At 35.3% G+C, this 17,656-nt stretch overlaps 1 protein-coding gene across 1 annotated transcript; it reads left to right on the top strand.

Moving 5' to 3' along the window:
• Positions 1–1,197: 1,197 nt before the first annotated feature.
• On the top strand, positions 1,198–9,530 carry LOC117324342 (TNF receptor-associated factor 3-like). Its single transcript, XM_033880139.1, has 5 exons — positions 1,198–1,302; positions 1,917–2,036; positions 3,493–3,606; positions 4,658–4,832; positions 5,185–9,530. The coding sequence occupies exons 2-5, from the start codon at positions 1,932–1,934 to the stop codon at positions 5,757–5,759; spliced, it is 969 nt and encodes a 322-aa protein (XP_033736030.1). The 5' UTR covers positions 1,198–1,302; positions 1,917–1,931; the 3' UTR covers positions 5,760–9,530.
• Positions 9,531–17,656: the final 8,126 nt, after the last annotated feature.

The following is a 17,656-nucleotide window of genomic DNA, read 5'->3' as shown; positions in this document are numbered from 1 at the left end:
CATACTGACATGATAACGAAACCATCATTCTAAATAAAATAAACAAATCTGACAAAAATATTGATTTCCAAAGTAACCCTTATTAACGCACAAGGAACATAAGGCCGCTCTTCGAGTCAAACTTAGGTTATTCACCTCCTTAGAATTATAAAACAAGTATGGTAACAACGAACAGACTAGTAACAACAGCGAGCATCGGACACGTCTGACGTCATATCTCCAAATGAGATCATTATGTAGACTTTTCCTTTCAATTTTTCACGGTCTTTATTAACCTTCGTCTCCTCTCAGATACTTTGTTAATTACTGCGTCAGTTGTCGGAATTCGTCACAGAAATAGCGATATAGATAAATGAGTCCTCGTTTAACTTCATATATCAGTCCATCGTTCCTATTTAATTTACCTTCGAAGTCCTCAAATGCTCTTTGAAGTAAAAAAAAAGAAGTTAACAAATTAGGAAATTAAAAACGCGTAGTCTACAGTTTACTTGTAAGCTATCCTTGCTGGGTACGCTGTAAGGGGGCCACGGTCGCCGAGTGGTTCATGTGTCCCGACAGTACACTATCAACTAGCCCTCCACATCTGAGTTTCAATTTCGAAATCTCCGTGGGGTAGTTGCCAGGTACTGACCGTAGGCCGGGTTTTTTTCTCCGGGTACTCCGGCTTTCCTCCACCTCCAAAACCTGGCAAGTCCTGAAATGACCCTGGTTGTAAATAGGACGTTAACCAAAAACAAACAAAACAAACCAATAACGGTGTAAGTAAGTACCGAGAGATACGGTCACTAAACCTGGTTATTGAAAGATTTAGATTTAAATTTTTTACATACAAATGGGCAAAATTACAGGATTTCTTCAATAAGATAAGCCTCGCATATAAAGGTAAAAAACCTAAAGCAAATCTACGGTAAGTAGAACCTAAAGCAAATCTACGGTAGGTAGAATAGCATCATCTCTAAAACGCTGTTGCGGTGTAGTATTTATTTGAAAGATAATTATTATTTGTACAAATTGTATTGATTTCATTATTGAAGTACCGAGCAAGCTAAGGGCATATATGTTACAGTGCATTCAATTATACTAGTGTGTTTGATAAAACATTCAAATCTTTTCACAGAAACAATGATGACTGTGTAAATTAACGATAGAAATAACGTTATAGAGAAGGAAATATCTTACAAAGTTTAAAATGTCATTGACAAGGTTAAACAATTACTTTTGGTACAGATTCAGAGGCACTTGCTAGAGTGTCCACTCAGAAAGATCGTGTGCCCATTATCCAAATATGGCTGTACTTTTGAGGTAAGCAAATGTCTAGAACTATAACCCTTACCCGCACTTAATTTTTTTTAGTTTTATTACATTCGTAAATGAAAATTTGACAGTTGATGACTGGTGCTTATTGTTAATCTTGTATGGATCTTATGCATCTGCATGTAATGTATTTTCTTAAGAATGAGTTTGTACAATTATAGATATTGTTTGTTCTTGAATTTACTTTTATGATTGAATAAAAAAACACTTTATAAAAAAAGAACAAATACAATGGCAGACATAGAAACAGGAGAGACACAACGGATAGTATAATCATATAAGTATTCTATCACTACTATTGACGGTAGTCAGTGTAGTGGAAAATAATCAAAATGACATTGGTCGTACTTTTTACTGTTTAATGATGAGCTTCATGTAATTATGATATGATGTTTGTGTACAATGAAGTGGTTTAAGTTGCGGGTACATATCTGTAAGACATTCAACTATGCAATTTCAACATTTTCATGTAAAATGTATACAAATAACTATTAACGTTAGTTTCATTTGATATTTGTTGATAATCGTAATCAACCTTTTCCGTAATTAGTTATTATAAATAGTCACTACTTACAACTTAATCTCTATGACAACCGTTACAGGGTACAGTAGAACAGATGGAAGCTCATAAGAAGGAGGGGATCGTAGCACACATGGACATGTTATTAAATAAGAGTATCACCTCCAATGAGCAGCACGAATCAATGATAACAGAAATGAAGGTGAGACAATGTTACCTTTTTGTATCCCACAGCTTCTCTGTGGACAGTAAAATACATAATGTACCACACATTACACACAGACATTTTGGCATAAGCACGTGTTATAAAATTATCGTACTTGCGCATTGAAGCTGGGACATTTATTTTCATATTATTTTTTCAAATGCGGCTCCTCATTGTGCCATATGATTGACGATAGTTACACAAATTAATCGCAACTAATTTACAATGCATACAATTGTTTCCGAATATATTCCGATTATAAAACTGTATCCTACAGTTGTTTCTGCCTTTTTCATACTAAAAGTCATACTGTTGAAATCCAGAACAGTATGGAAATGTAAAATAGAGATATGTATTACCTAGTAATAATTTACTATATTTATTGATTGGTTAATTCATATATTTATTAGCTTTTGTTGAATCAGTGTATACCGAATGGTATATGCACATCTACGACAGTTTTTGTCAGTTTTGACAGTTTTGTCGTCATTTATGCTAAGGGCAAAACATTATGAAAATATATATTAAACATTTCTGTTTAAATCTGTCTGGAAAAATGTCAAAATTATCAAAATGGAGAAGACCTTAGATGAATGCATCAATACCCCCATTGCAATGTAATCACTAATTATGGAAGGAAGGAATGGCAGTGAGTGAAAATGTCACATTTTAGATTTCTTATTAATCTGACAAAATACCATTTACATAAATGTTGGCAAACATATCTTTGTGATGAGATCACTAGAATCTTGAATTCATATTTCACGTTTCATTTCATATCTAACTGATGACACTTGTCAGAGTCTCGGAAAAAATAGACTCATAATAATTAGAACCGGCCGCCTGATTACATGAAACGAATAAGTTTTATATCTTTTCTAATCTTTCTAGAAATCGTTTTCCTCCCTAATGCCTCCCTTGATACTGTCTATTTTTCCCTTTAGTTGAGCTTTCGCTCTTGTGAGAAAAACTTTGGATTCTGTTGTCTAATAGAGACATACCAGAGTTCAAACATGGTGTACTTGTTTTAATTTCTACTCCTGCCTATCGCTCATCATTTTGTGAGTGGAGTGACTAGTAAGTCCGTTCGCCAGTACTGCTTCGTGTCTTCGGCAGTATGCTTAAGTGGGGGATCACTATAAAGTAAACATTAACACTAATTTACAGTGTGTAGCAGCTTCTCAAAACACACACATACACACACACTCTCACACCCACACACACCCTCACCATACATATTTTGTATCCTGTATACCGTCCTTAAATGATCATAGTTGTTGATAGGACGTTAAACACACAGTATTATTCCTATCTGGATTAAGTTCTCCTTAAGAGATACATGATGTTTATTCATTAAGGACTGCATCTTTCAAATCACTTAATTGAAACGAACATCCTAGGATATTTGATATAATGTGACAAACGTCTGTATATTAACATATATGTATTTCAGGTCACATTGGATAAAGTTATACTGGAGAATGCCAGGATCCCCCAACTTATCGAAGAAAACGAAAAACTACAAAAAGAGGCCAAAGCCAACAAGACGTCCATTCAGGAAATGATGGTATATTAGATATTGTTATTCTCCCTAAGTTTCAATTTCATTTCAGAGAAGCACTTCCTAGCCAACACGACTGCTGACATCAGCTTCTCACTTTGGACATTATGAAGTAGCCTAATGTGAATGCTGACATCAGCTTCTCACTTTGGACATTATGAAGTAGCCTAATGTGAATGGTGGTGCCAACAATGTGTTTTGAATATTTTGAAGACTCGTACATTAATGTATTTCAAGTATCAGTGACATCGAAGTTTAAAAGGATTGTTACTCTAGATATTGATGACAAGGAGGTATGCATACATAAACGGCAAAGATAAATTGAAAATCAACTTATTTTATATGTGTGCCTGTGGTACTAGCATGCAGGTTAAACAAGAGTTGAGCTCATCCCATGACGGAAATTCCAGCGTTCTTCAAATTGATGAATTTATTTCACTGTCCAGTCATGTCACTGTTTCAATTTTGTGTCGGCATTATGCTGGCATGAATAACTAAGATGACCAGGATTATGATATTTGACCAATTATAATCTGGAATAGATTGCACTCACAAAATTCAAAAATAAGTCCTTGTCTTTTTCTAAGTCCACATAGTTCAAACAACATCTAAATAGCTGATAGAACACAATTATCAGAATCATGATATTTTGGCAAGTTGCCTTCTTGGATATATCTTCCGGGTTCCCCCAATAAATGACATTATTCGCTTTTAATGTCACATTGGTCGTGTCAGACTAAATCCCATTGGGCATGATATTTGGTCTGTGACGTAATGATATATAGTTTGAATTTTGAAATTTTGCGTAAATACAACCGGTTATTTCAATACGGCAAATTGTTCATTTGGCTTTGAATAAGAATATATAGGCACTTGGCCTTACACTGACCCGGATCTTATTCATATATATTCAAAAGAATATGCTAGTCCCTGTAATGATGTATCTTCCTGAAATACACAAACGCTTTCAAAAAAAATATGAATAAATAAATATTATTGGTATAAAGGGCGTTAATTGCTTCGAAAATTTTCACTGGTTATTCAAATGACATTGCAGAAAGTCCTGGCAAGCAGTGGAGAGAGAGTGATACAAACAGGACGCAAGCTTGAGGACAAAGCGTCTGTGGAGACCGTTGACAAACTCAAGCATGAAGTCGCGGTAATGCGGGATGCAGTCCAGGAGTCAAATAAAAAGATGACGCAAATAGAACGGTCTGGAGTAGCAGCAGGGTGTATGTTATCATATTTACTCTTATTTTTGCTATGTACTAGTACATCGAGGTAAAATCTATTTCTATCCACGCTCAAAATTTAAACATGCACTACTGAATTGCTGGATACAAAAGTTTTTTGTAGTAAATTCCGTTAGATGGCAATTAAATGAAGCACATCTGTGCTGGTACATTAAAAAAGTACATCTACTTAAAATATCTAAACTACATTTGTTACCCTATATTCCTATATAACAATGATATTGAAATGATCACTTGATTAATACCTTGTGGTCAGTTATTAGATACTATTTATCCCACTACTATGTAAATTTTACCTCTTTATACCGATTTTCGTGTATATTCTAATCAGGTGGCAATCCTAAAGTCATACAGCAAGTGGAGAAGCAAGTTGGCCTGCTGGATATCCGAGTCAGCGAGTTAGACCTGAGACTTCAACTGCAGGAAACGATCAACCATGATGGTGTCCTCATGTGGAAACTTCAAGGTTACAGTAAACGGAAACGTGATGCAATCAGCGGGAAAACCCTTTCTTTGTATAGTCAACCGTTCTACACTAGTAGATACGGATACAAACTTTGCGGGAGGATATACCTGAATGGTGATGGGTCCGGGAAGGGGACCCATCTCTCATTCTTCATAGTAGTGATGCGTGGCGACTTTGATGCACTTTTACCTTGGCCTTTCCAGCTTCCAGTTACTTTAAAACTATTAGACCAAAATGGAACCGGACAACACATCGCCGAACATTTCATGCCTAGCACAAGCAGCAACAGCTTTAAAAGACCCACAACGGAAATGAACGTCGCGTGTGGCGTGCCAACCTTTGCTAGTCATGCTAAACTAGAAACGCAAACGTACTTGAAAGACGACACAATGTTCCTGCGGGTTGAAGTCGATTGTACAAATGCCCAAATTTTGTGTTGAACTGGTCGACAAGCTTCGCGTTCATTTTCCTATGGAACAACGGATTTGTTTTCTCTTTGCATACTTTTACAAATGTCTCTATTCTTTTTGTTCAAATGTTTTATCGATTTTGAGTTAGAAGGACATTTGGTTTTTTTCTTTGTTTATTTTTTGTCGTACGTTTTCCCCCGAATTACTGATGGGTAATCGAATAGCAGGTCATGATTTATAGACATATATATCAACTAATCTAGATTAATCATTCATAAGTAAACTCTGAGACGAGTAATTTTCTAGTCACGTTAAATGTTAAAACACTTCAAATTTTAAGCAATATCATAATTATGCCAACGACCCAAATATTTACAAAACCAAAGGAAAACAATTGTGTTTATATCATGGACTGGTCTACAAAATATGAAGCACTTTTGATAGAAAATGTTATGGATTGGTTCCAAAAGGTGATGCCTTTAAGTAACGGTAGGGCTTCAAAAAAAAATAAATAAATAAATAAAAAAAAACAAAAAAACGAAACGAAACGAAAAAAAAACTAAAAACAAAACCTGTCGTTACAGAATTTTCGAAGACACATTGTTTTCATAAAGGCCAAATCTTTACGTTCTCAATGTAGAGTATGCATAAATTCGAAACACTTTACTTATTAGTGTATATATAAAAATGTTAAAATAGCTATTTATCAATCATCAATCAGTGGCGGAGACAAGTGCGAAATAGTAAATGTTTAAATATACAATAATGTTTATCGCGAATGTACTGTCAATGCGTCTTATTACTTTTACATTATATATTACCGGCAAAGGTTGTTTCAACTACTTAAAATTCACATTGGCAGTATATAGAGAGAGCAAGTGATGTAGAGAGCAAGTGATGCATGCGAATGTCAGAGATAAGTAGATGTGTATTGGTCAATGTGAGGTCAGTGTCTGTGAGAGGGAAAGTGACCAGTCAGAGAACAGATGTGTTTTTATACAATATTAAATGCTTAATTAAATTAGTTATACAATGTATTAAGTTTAGAATGATGTATGATGTATCCTTAGTTAGGATATTTTAGAGTAGTTTATATGATACAATTAGATTTAAAGTATGATCGCAGATAAATGAAAAGCAGTCATTTTAGTGGCTTTAATAACATATATATGACATGTTTTTGATAGAGTACAGGAAGCTGGTTATTATGTGTGTAAGGATATGTGTGACATTATAGTTAATTAGTAAGATAGGAATGAGTCCCGTGTGAGTTTAACAAAAGGATGAAAGCTTTCCGAGGGTAAGATTCGAAAGGGTGTCTTCGAGGAAGTATACATGTTTGAGATAAGAGTGACAGAAAAGTCTGAGTGACGTGTCCTAGGTTGAAGAAGGGCGTTAAGCCCATCAATCAATCAATCGAGTGAGAGGATCAGCACGGAACATCAGAGATGAGGCCAGAACCACATGTACATGTATAAGAAATAAAGAAATCAGCCAACAACCTTGCGAAGAATCCTCATTATAACCTTATGAACATCGCGACATGTTTTTACATTTCAGCTTTTTGAGACTTGTGCAAATATCTAACATAATCCGAGTTACGGATAAAATTAGATATCAGAGCTACGGAATATATTAGATATCCGAGTTACGGATTATATTAGATATCTGAGCTACGGATTATATTATATATCAGCGTTTCGGATTATATTAGATATGCGAGTTACGGATTATATTATATATCCAAGTTACGGATTATATTAGATATCCGAGTTACGGATTATATTAGATAATCGAGTTACGGATGATATTAGATATGCGAGTTACGGATTATATTAGATATGCGAGTTACGGATTATATTAGATATCCGAGTTACGGATTATATTAGATAATCGAGTTACGGATGATATTAGATATGCGAGTTACGGATTATATTAGATATGCGAGTTACGGATTATATTAGATATGCGAGTTACGGATTATATTATATATCCAAGTTACGGACTATATTAGATATCCGAGTTACGGTTTATATTAGATATGCGAGTTACGGATTATATTAGATATCCGAGTTACGGATTATATAAGATAATCGAGTTACGGATTATATTAGATATCCGAGCTACGGATTATATTAGATATCCGAGTTACGGATGATATCAGATATGCGAGTTACGGATTATATTAGATATGCGAGTTACGGATTATATTAGATATCCGAGTTACGGATTATATTAGATATGCAAGTTACGGATTATATTAGATATGCGAGTTACGGACTATATTAGATATGCGAGTTACGGATTATATTAGATATCCGAGTTACGGATTATATTAGATATGCGAGTTACGGTTTATATCAGATAATCGAGTTGCGGATTATATTAGATATCCGAGTTACGGATTATATTAGATATCCGAGTTACGGATTATATTAGATAATCGAGTTACGGATTATATTAGATATCCGAGCTACGGATTATATTAGATAATCGAGTTACGGATTATATTAGATATCCGAGTTACGGATTATATTAGATATGCGAGTTACGGATTATATCAGATAATCGAGTTACGGATTATATAAGATAATCGAGTTACGGATTATATTAGATATCCGAGCTACGGATTATATTAGATAATCGAGTTACGGATTATATTAGATAATCGAGTTACGAATTATATCAGATTATCGAGTTACGGATTATATTAGTTAATCGAGTTACGGATTATATTAGATATGCGAGTTACGGATTATATCAGATAATCGAGTTGCGGATTATATTAGATATCCGAGTTACGGATTATATTAGATATCCGAGTTACGGATTATATTAGATATGCGAGTTACGGATTATATTATATATGCGAGTTACGGATTATATTATATATGCGAGTTACGGATTATATTAGATAATCGAGTTACGGATTATATTAGATATCCGAGTTACGGATTATATTAGATATGCGAGTTACGGATTATATTAGATATGCGAGTTACGGATTATATTAGATATGCGAGTTACGGATTATATTAGATATGCGAGTTACGATTATATTATATATCAGAGTTACGGATTATATTAGATATGCGAGTTACGGATTATATTAGATATGCGAGTTACGGATTATATTAGATAATCGAGTTACGGATTATATTATATATCAGAGTTACGGATTATATTAGATATCCGAGTTACGGATTATATTAGATATGCGAGTTACGGATTATATTATATATCAGAGTTACGGATTTTATTATATATAAGAGTTACGGATTATATCAGATATCCGAGTTACGGATTATATTAGATATCCTAGTTACGGATTATATTAGATATCCTAGTTACGGATTATATTAGATAGTTCATGTCAGTATTTGTATGTGTAAAACATTAAAAACAATAACTCCAATCAAAAGGTATCGTTATAAACTTGTTATACGTCAATTACTGATGTAAATAAGGTTTTACCTTCGTTATTATTATTCATAAATAACATGAATCTTCAAATCTTATAATCATAACAATCATTGTTTCCAGGGTCGCACACATCGAGTATCAACTTAAACTGAAGATTTAGTTATGAGCAATTTGTGCAGTCACAATTGTCTGAACTTTATCTGATCTTACATCTAAACCAATTATGAGTTATATTTAAATGGCGTTTAATTATATATATACACATTTTACATCTAGTGACGGGCTCATTTACATTTTGATCTAGAATTTTATAATTATGCTATCTAAATAATAATGGACGAATCAATGGAATAAACATAAAAATAATACAGTAGTGAAGTTATTCTTCAATCGTTTGTTATTTTCCTTCAAAAACCTTATCATTTCGGACACTGTATAACACCTGCATTCTACCACGAAACATCGCCTTTTGATTATACATGTAATCTACCACGACACTTTACCATTTTATTATACATGTAATCTACCACGACAAATTACCTTTTAATTATACATGAAATCTACCACGACACTTTACCTTTTTATTATACATGTAATCTACCACGACACATTACCTCTTTATTATACATGTAATCTACCACGACACCTTTTGATTATACATGTAATCTACCACGACACATTACCTTTTTATTATACATGTAATCTACCACGACACTTACCTTTTTATTATACATGTAATCTACCACGACACTTTACCTTTTTATTATACATGTAATCTACCACGACACATTACCTCTTTATTATACATGTAATCTACCACGACACCTTTTGATTATACATGTAATCTACCACGACACATTACCTTTTTATTATACATGTAATCTACCACGACACTTTACCTTTTTATTATACATGTAATCTACCACGACACTTTACCTTTTTATTATACATGTAATCTACCACGACACCTTTTTATTATACATGTAATCTACCACGACACTTTACCTTTTTATTATACATGTAATCTACCACGACACTTTACCTTTTTATTATACATGTAATCTACCACGACACCTTTTCATTATACATGTAATCTACCACGACACCGTTTTATCATACATGTAATCTACCACGACACATTACCTTTTTATTATACATGTTATCTACCACGACACTTTACCTCTTTATTATACATGTAATCTACCACGATACCTTACCTTTGGATTATACATGTTATCTACCACGACACCTTTTTATTATACATGTAATCTACCACGACACATTATCTTTTTATTAAACATGTAATCTACCACGACACATTACCTCTTTATTATACATGAAATCTATCACGACACTTTACCTTTTTATTATACATGTAATCTACCACGACACATTACCTTTTTATTATACATGTAATCTACCACGACACCTTTTTATTATACATGTAATCTACCACGACACATTACCTTTTTATTATACATGTAATCTACCACGACACTTTACCTTTTTATTATACATGTAATCTACCACGACACATTACCTCTTTATTATACATGTAATCTACCACGACACATTACCTTTTTATTATACATGTAATCTACCACGACACATTACCTCTTTATTATACATGTAATCTACCACGACACCTTTTTATTATACATGTTATCTACCACGGTAATTGTTTTTCTATAATCTGACCAAGAAAGTCTTTATGTACCAAAGTTTAAGCCATGTTTATATTCTGGAAGACCACAACGCTACATGTGGTAACCTTACAGGTGATGTAGAAGGTGTCGATGATATAGCAGATCGCGCTGTGATCGACAATGTTATAAACGATTATGATATCAGCTGATTGATTTCCTCTCAGATACCAATTTTTGTATTGCTAATGGTAGAACTGGTAACCAAAACTTTAAATTTTAAAAGGAAAATCTGTAGTTGATTACTTACTGGTACCTCACGAGGAACTTTCCAATGTTAATGATTTTAATATAAAACTCATGTCGGAGATTAGTGTAAACTCGCCGTTAAATCATATCGATCGTACTCCAGATCATTCCTTATTAGAAATTAATACAAAATTACATGTTAGAGATAATGATCAAACTGACGTCAGAGTCAAGGGGTAACGGACCTCAACAACGCTTTAATACTTAAACCATCTCAGAAAACTTTATGAACGATGACGAAGCAATGAGGAAAACTGCTATTGACGACATAGAACACGACTTACAAGTTTCCTTAGATGGTAACCAGGCATACAACCGATTCATGAAATTATTTGAAAGTGAAATGGAGGCTAAGCTGCCAAAATTTGGCTTAAGAAATCAAAATAGGAACATAAAGTCCACACTTCGACGTAAACCATATTGGACGGACGAGTTACAGAACATAGCTCACAAACGTAATGAAAGTTAAAGGTTATGGTTAAAGTGTAACAGCCATGTAAGTTTAAAGCGGACACTTAGGTCTCAATCTATTTACAACCGTAAACTTTTTATCACAATACTTTGACGGTATCAAAAAATCAAACAAGACGAACCACATAGTGTACTTAACATGTGAAATAATTCACCTAACAATTTTCATTGAAAAGATAGGCCAGTTGGGTATACAAAAGGACAGACAGAATACTATACCAAACATAATGACAGATGCAAATAGTAATATTAAGAGAAACTCTAGTGAATCTATGAAGGTATGGTACGATTCCTTCCAAAACCTTCAAACTCTAACATTATAGACGTTATTGACCGAATAGAAGACAATAATGAAAGATTAGGACCCAAACCTGATATTGATAGCAGTCAATTGAACTTACCGATATCACGTCAAGATGTTGAGGATTTTGTTTATCATAGAAAGTTAAACAAAGCGGCCGGTACAGACAATATACAGGGCAGCGTCCTCGGGAATCCAGCTTGTATTTGACCTCTTGTATACTATCATTGTTATTTTTTTGATTATCGTACAGTTCCAGATATATGGACCACAGGTTTATAAGTCTATTTTAAAGGCACGGAAGGATCCGCTAGATCCACTTAGTTATAGAGGAATTGCTCTTACATTATATATATCCATCCCATGGAAGATTTATGCGGACATTTTAAATCACCAATTATCAAAATGGTTAGAAACAAATGATTTACTTGCAGATGAACAGAACGGTTTTGAAAACAGAAGTCGATTACTAGTATATATTATACTCTGTTTTGAATAACAGAAAAATCAAGAAAAAAATCTACCATTGTATATTTTGGTTATATGAAGAAAGCGTTTGATGGTATAAACAGGGATCTTCTGTGGACTAAATTAGAACATTATGGCATAAATGGATTTTTTTTAAAATGCAATTAAATCATTATATTTTAATTATGAGTGTATAATTAGAGTAAATCATGCTTAACATCACCCATGAATATGAAGCAAGGTTTAAAACAAGGTTGTAATGCCAACAATTTTTTCTATGTATATTAGTGATTTGGCAAAAGATATAAATGATCTGAAATGTGGCATAGGTATTGAATCTTGCATTATCTTTGTACGTTGCACTTACCGTCCAGATAAAAAAATCTACGCAACGGATATTAGATTTGTAAATGAATGGTCAGAAAGTGGAAGATCGAAGTTAACCAAAACAAAATTTATATATTTCATTTTAGGGATATTCCATCCCAGTAACTATGAATTTTCATGTGGTGACATAAAACAGAGAGGTTTCCTGTTATATTACATAAGGCAAGTAGATAATATTGGGAGCCTCTCGTCGAGCAAATAACTTAGCATTTAGAGGTGATATGAGATGGCATTCTTACCGAATTAACAACCATATCACCAATTTTAATTGGTAGATAAAGCGTCTTTGCCAATCTGATTTGTCACTGCTCACGGAGAGTTACCTCCTGCACTCAAAGATCGAATGATGGCCAATCTGTGTTGCTCGCCTGTACCATTCGGGTTGGAAGTGTGGCCTATTGTCTCAATTCTTCGGCGTTTAAATCATCCGATGGTTTCTCTGGTGACGGAGACCTTGAACTTTGAGGAAACATTGGCCGTTCATCTCGCCCCTTTGGTTGTTCATAACCTCTCGAAGTGTCGCGGTCCTCCAGTTATAACATGGCCCATTCCTAACAGGTGATGTGGCTGCTGTCCTAGCGTCGCCTCTGGTAGGTGACCGAGAACGGTTTCTTCATTGGACTGCCTGGGACATCATCTGGATTTCCAATTTCATACCCGCCACTTCATTCAACAGCTTCTGTACCTGATTTCCGAACCTATAAGTCTTTGCAACGGACCTGACAGATGGCGCTTCATGAAGGCTCGAGTCAAGATAACCATTCGTTATTAATCTCTAGTTAGTCACCACGCTTTTCATCATCACTGAAGCATCGTCTAATGTGACTGGAGATTTGTCCATCACTATCAAGGTCTTGCGTGTAGGAAAGCATCAACGGCCATCATCTGCACTCTGGTGAATTAGGAAACCCGTCAGTGGTCAGCTCTTGGATTCGTTCCGCGTTAGTTGTCTGGACTAAAGGAGGCCGAGAGCTATAGTATTTAAATGCCTTGTCACGAAGGCTCACAAAAAGCGATCGATTCTCTATTGATTTCCCAAACCATGGGTATTGGCAATGTCGTTGAATTGAGAGAGTAAGGAGTCCACTCGGACTTGCCATCATATGTTGGCGCTTTAACGCGTTAATAATCCTGTGTTCACTGGCACTGCTTCTGCCATGGGCCGGGGATCGTGATCGACTTCGGTGTTCCCCCGTAACATGCCTAGTACCACCTGTCAACTCGTTTTTGCTTACACCACCAACAGTACCTTGTTCCTGCCCCCCCCCCCCCCCCCCCCCCCCCCCCCCCCCCCCGTTTTACCATATATCCCATTGGGCGCCATTTTGTCTACCTTATCTTACATCTGCTGGACGGTACCATTTTTATCCTCAGAATCTCATTCGCTGTAGTTCGTGATCTCTCTACGAAATGAACCGATATCTTTCTCTGTTATCTGATTTCGTAAAGCATCTAATTGCTCCCTATGCTCCTGTAGGACAGCGAGAACCTTTCTATGGACTTGGCTGCAGCAGCCTAATTTTTTGTTTGCCCTTGGCCGTCCGATCGTGGTTTCGTCCTCTTCCCAATTACAACCTTCTCCTTCTTAATTAATGGGTCCCAGATTGTGTTAGGCACACCTTCCAACATTTTCAGGTCTCCAGCGCAAGCCCCCCCCCCCCCCCCCCAAAAAAAAAATTCACGTGCTGCCAGAATAGTTTTTGCCCATGCCTCACGATTTCCCTTGAACTGAGCGAGGTCCTCAATATCAGCTGTATCAATATCCATGGTTGGTGTTTATATACGCAGAGTACTTTATACGAGATTTATGTACTTCAAAACTACCCCGAACTCAAGGTTTTTAACATTGTCTAATAAACCAGGTAATTTGATAATGCTTCAACTATTCGACAGCCAAAAATTCTATAACCATGGTTATGCCAAAACTAAAATTAACATTTGTGGTACATGTAGGACACTATCTAAGCCGACTGAACTCTTTCTTCTAATAGGCCAGCTAAAAACCAAAGTTGACGTGGAAAGATTTTCAATAAGTGTTCATTTAAAAAAAGAACACCAATGTGATGCATTTATGAAAACGCTGAAGAATAAGCCAGCAGAGAATGGGTAAAACGAGAGTTTGCAGCATTGGATTTATTGTTGTTAGAATTGGTTAAATGTATAAGGTCAATAATCTTTAAAAGAAGAAGCAGCTTAAAAACAAAATAAAACAAAACAAAAACAAAACAAAACAATTTACATTTTTTTTTATATTTCAATCTCGATGTCTAAACCTTAACCTAAACATTTTAAAGGTTTACACGACAGGTTTGAGCTTAAGTTACAAATAAGTCATCTAATGATTTAATCCTTGTCTGTAAACACTATTGTATTATACATTTCTTGCTCAAAAAAGAACAAATCTGTTTGGTTGACAACAAGGGCAATTCTGCCTATTTTTTTTTCGTCACTATTAAAAGATGCCAATAGTCATCCCTGGTAGCATGCGGAGCTCCCTCGTTTATGCTTGATTCCTAAAGTTTATAAGAATCTTCATAAATAACGTTTTATTCCTGGTTCGATTAGTTCCTTTACCTCCAAGGATTTATCTCAAGTCGAGGCCGTAGTCCTAATAGGGATATTACTTACTCCAGAAATAAAATGTATCGAATGTGGATTTTGAAAAACTAGAAAGATCTTTTGATTATTCTAGAACATCTGCAAAGAATATTTCTTCAGTCAAAACTTTTGATTTTTCTACTGTTTATTCTACCATTCCTCATTCCAGACTTGTCAGAACAGGTAACATAAACCATGAAAAGTCCTTTAATTTTACCTACATGTATAGGTGTACTGACATGTTATCACCTTTCCTGTACAAGGTATATATCAAAGACACTACAGACGCTTCAACAGCTGCCGTGTACGTACCTCTTACAACAGAGACATCTTATAGACAAGCTGTATGGTAAGCATGACGATTTCAATTTCCCATTTGTAAATTTCAATTTCTACATGTAGATAGCAACATCCCTTGATCCCCTATATAGCTAGTCACATGCCAAAATTGATCCGATATTCGAGGACTCCTTCCCATAATCACAACTTAAATTTCAGACATCGGCTGCTGATGGAGTAATCAACAACACAAGGTTTCGAAAAGTGCAGGTTTGTTTAGATCATTGGAAAGTATTGTGGTGGACATCATGATCTTATAAAAATATATTATCTTATGTAATATGAATTCAGACGTGCTTGATGCTTGTTCTATGCCCATGCCAGTGGTTCCGTTGTGACCACCCTAACTCTAATTTGAGATTGACTTAACCCGGATTTGACCTAGAATGGTATGGCGGACATGCCGTTGATGAACAAATTGTTTCATCTCTCCAAAGCACCTGGTCATATTCTCCTGGTATTTTTGCCATCAGTCTCCGTGCAAATCTACATTTTTGTTAATATTTTACCCTCATGTAATTATCGACTTTGAATTATAGTTTTGGTATTATGTAATTAAGCAACAGATCTTAACATGAAATGTTTGAAAAGCAGCACAACAGTCGTGCTGTTGCATTTTTCTCGCAAGCGATACAGAAACTTTGTTGTCAATTTGTACACATTTCCTCGCTAGCGAGACAAAAACATTTTGTCAATTTGTACACATTTTTCTCGCTAGCGAGACAAACATCTTGTCAATTTGTACACATTTTTCTCGCTAGCGACACAGAAACATTGTTGTCAATTTGTACACATTTTTCTCGCTAGCGAGACAGAAACATTGTTGGCAATTTGTACACATTTTCATTGGTGTTGATACAACTGCTAAGTAGTATTATGAAGACATTTCTTTAACGATTTCATCTTTTCATTCTCCTTTTTTTCGGAGCACAAAGTAATTTTCAATATGTTATGCTTTATTCTTATTGATACATGAATCAAAACAAATACAGCTTTAAAAATAACTATTTCATGCCATTACATAATGCAAAATGGGCCTTAACGGTCATCTGACTCTAAATTAAAGACCCTTATACTATTTTAGTATGCGTTCTCTGTAGCAGGTATAGTGGCACTGTGGGCCATGATGGCCATCTTGGAATTTGGATCAAACCAAAAAATAACAACAACACTTGATCAAGACTCGGGATCACTTCTGGTAAGTTAGAGCTGAATCCCACAGGTGGAATTTGAGAAGAAGTTTTAAATAGGTGTTGTTCAGGAAAACCATGATTGCGCAATCATGTTTCAAAATGGTCGCTGTGGCTGCCATGTCAAATCACTTACAGTGTAGACACTTTATATACACCGTGGTGGGGAATCACTTACAGTGTAGACACTTTATATACACTGTGGTGGGGAATCACTTACAGTGTAGACACTTTATATACACCGTGGTGGGGAATAAAGTTTTTACGGGGCCAAAAAATAACAACACTTTGTTGGCTCTCCTTACTTAACATCCTCACCAATTTCCAGCTCAATCACACTGGAACTGGAGAAGAAGCTTAAAATGTGTTTTTCAAGATGGTTGCCATGACGGCCATCTTGGATTTCTGGCCAACCTGAAAAATAACAACACTTCCTCAGGACCATCCCAAAATCATTTCAGGCAAGTTTCAGCTCAATCTCACCAGTGGATCTTGAGAAGAAGTTTCAAATGTGTTTTCAAAATGGCGGCTGTGGCGGCCATCTTGGATTTCAGACTGACCCAAAAAATAACAACACTTGGTCAGGACCATCCCAGCATCATTTCAGGCAAGTTTCAGCTCAATCCCACTATTGGAATTTGAGAAGAAGTTTTAAATAGGTGTTGTTTAGAAGAACCATGATTGCGCAATCATTTTACAAAATGGCCGCCATGGCTGCCATGTCGAAGTTTTTAGGGGGCCAAAAAATAACAACACTTTGTTGGCTCTCCTTCCTTAACATCCTCACCAATTTCCAGC

Source organism: Pecten maximus, chromosome 3 (assembly GCF_902652985.1).
Source record: "Pecten maximus chromosome 3, xPecMax1.1, whole genome shotgun sequence".
NCBI classification, from domain to species: domain Eukaryota; kingdom Metazoa; phylum Mollusca; class Bivalvia; order Pectinida; family Pectinidae; genus Pecten; species Pecten maximus.
The sequence above is the reverse complement of the archived record's forward strand: the minus strand, read 5'-3'. Positions and strand labels throughout refer to the sequence as shown.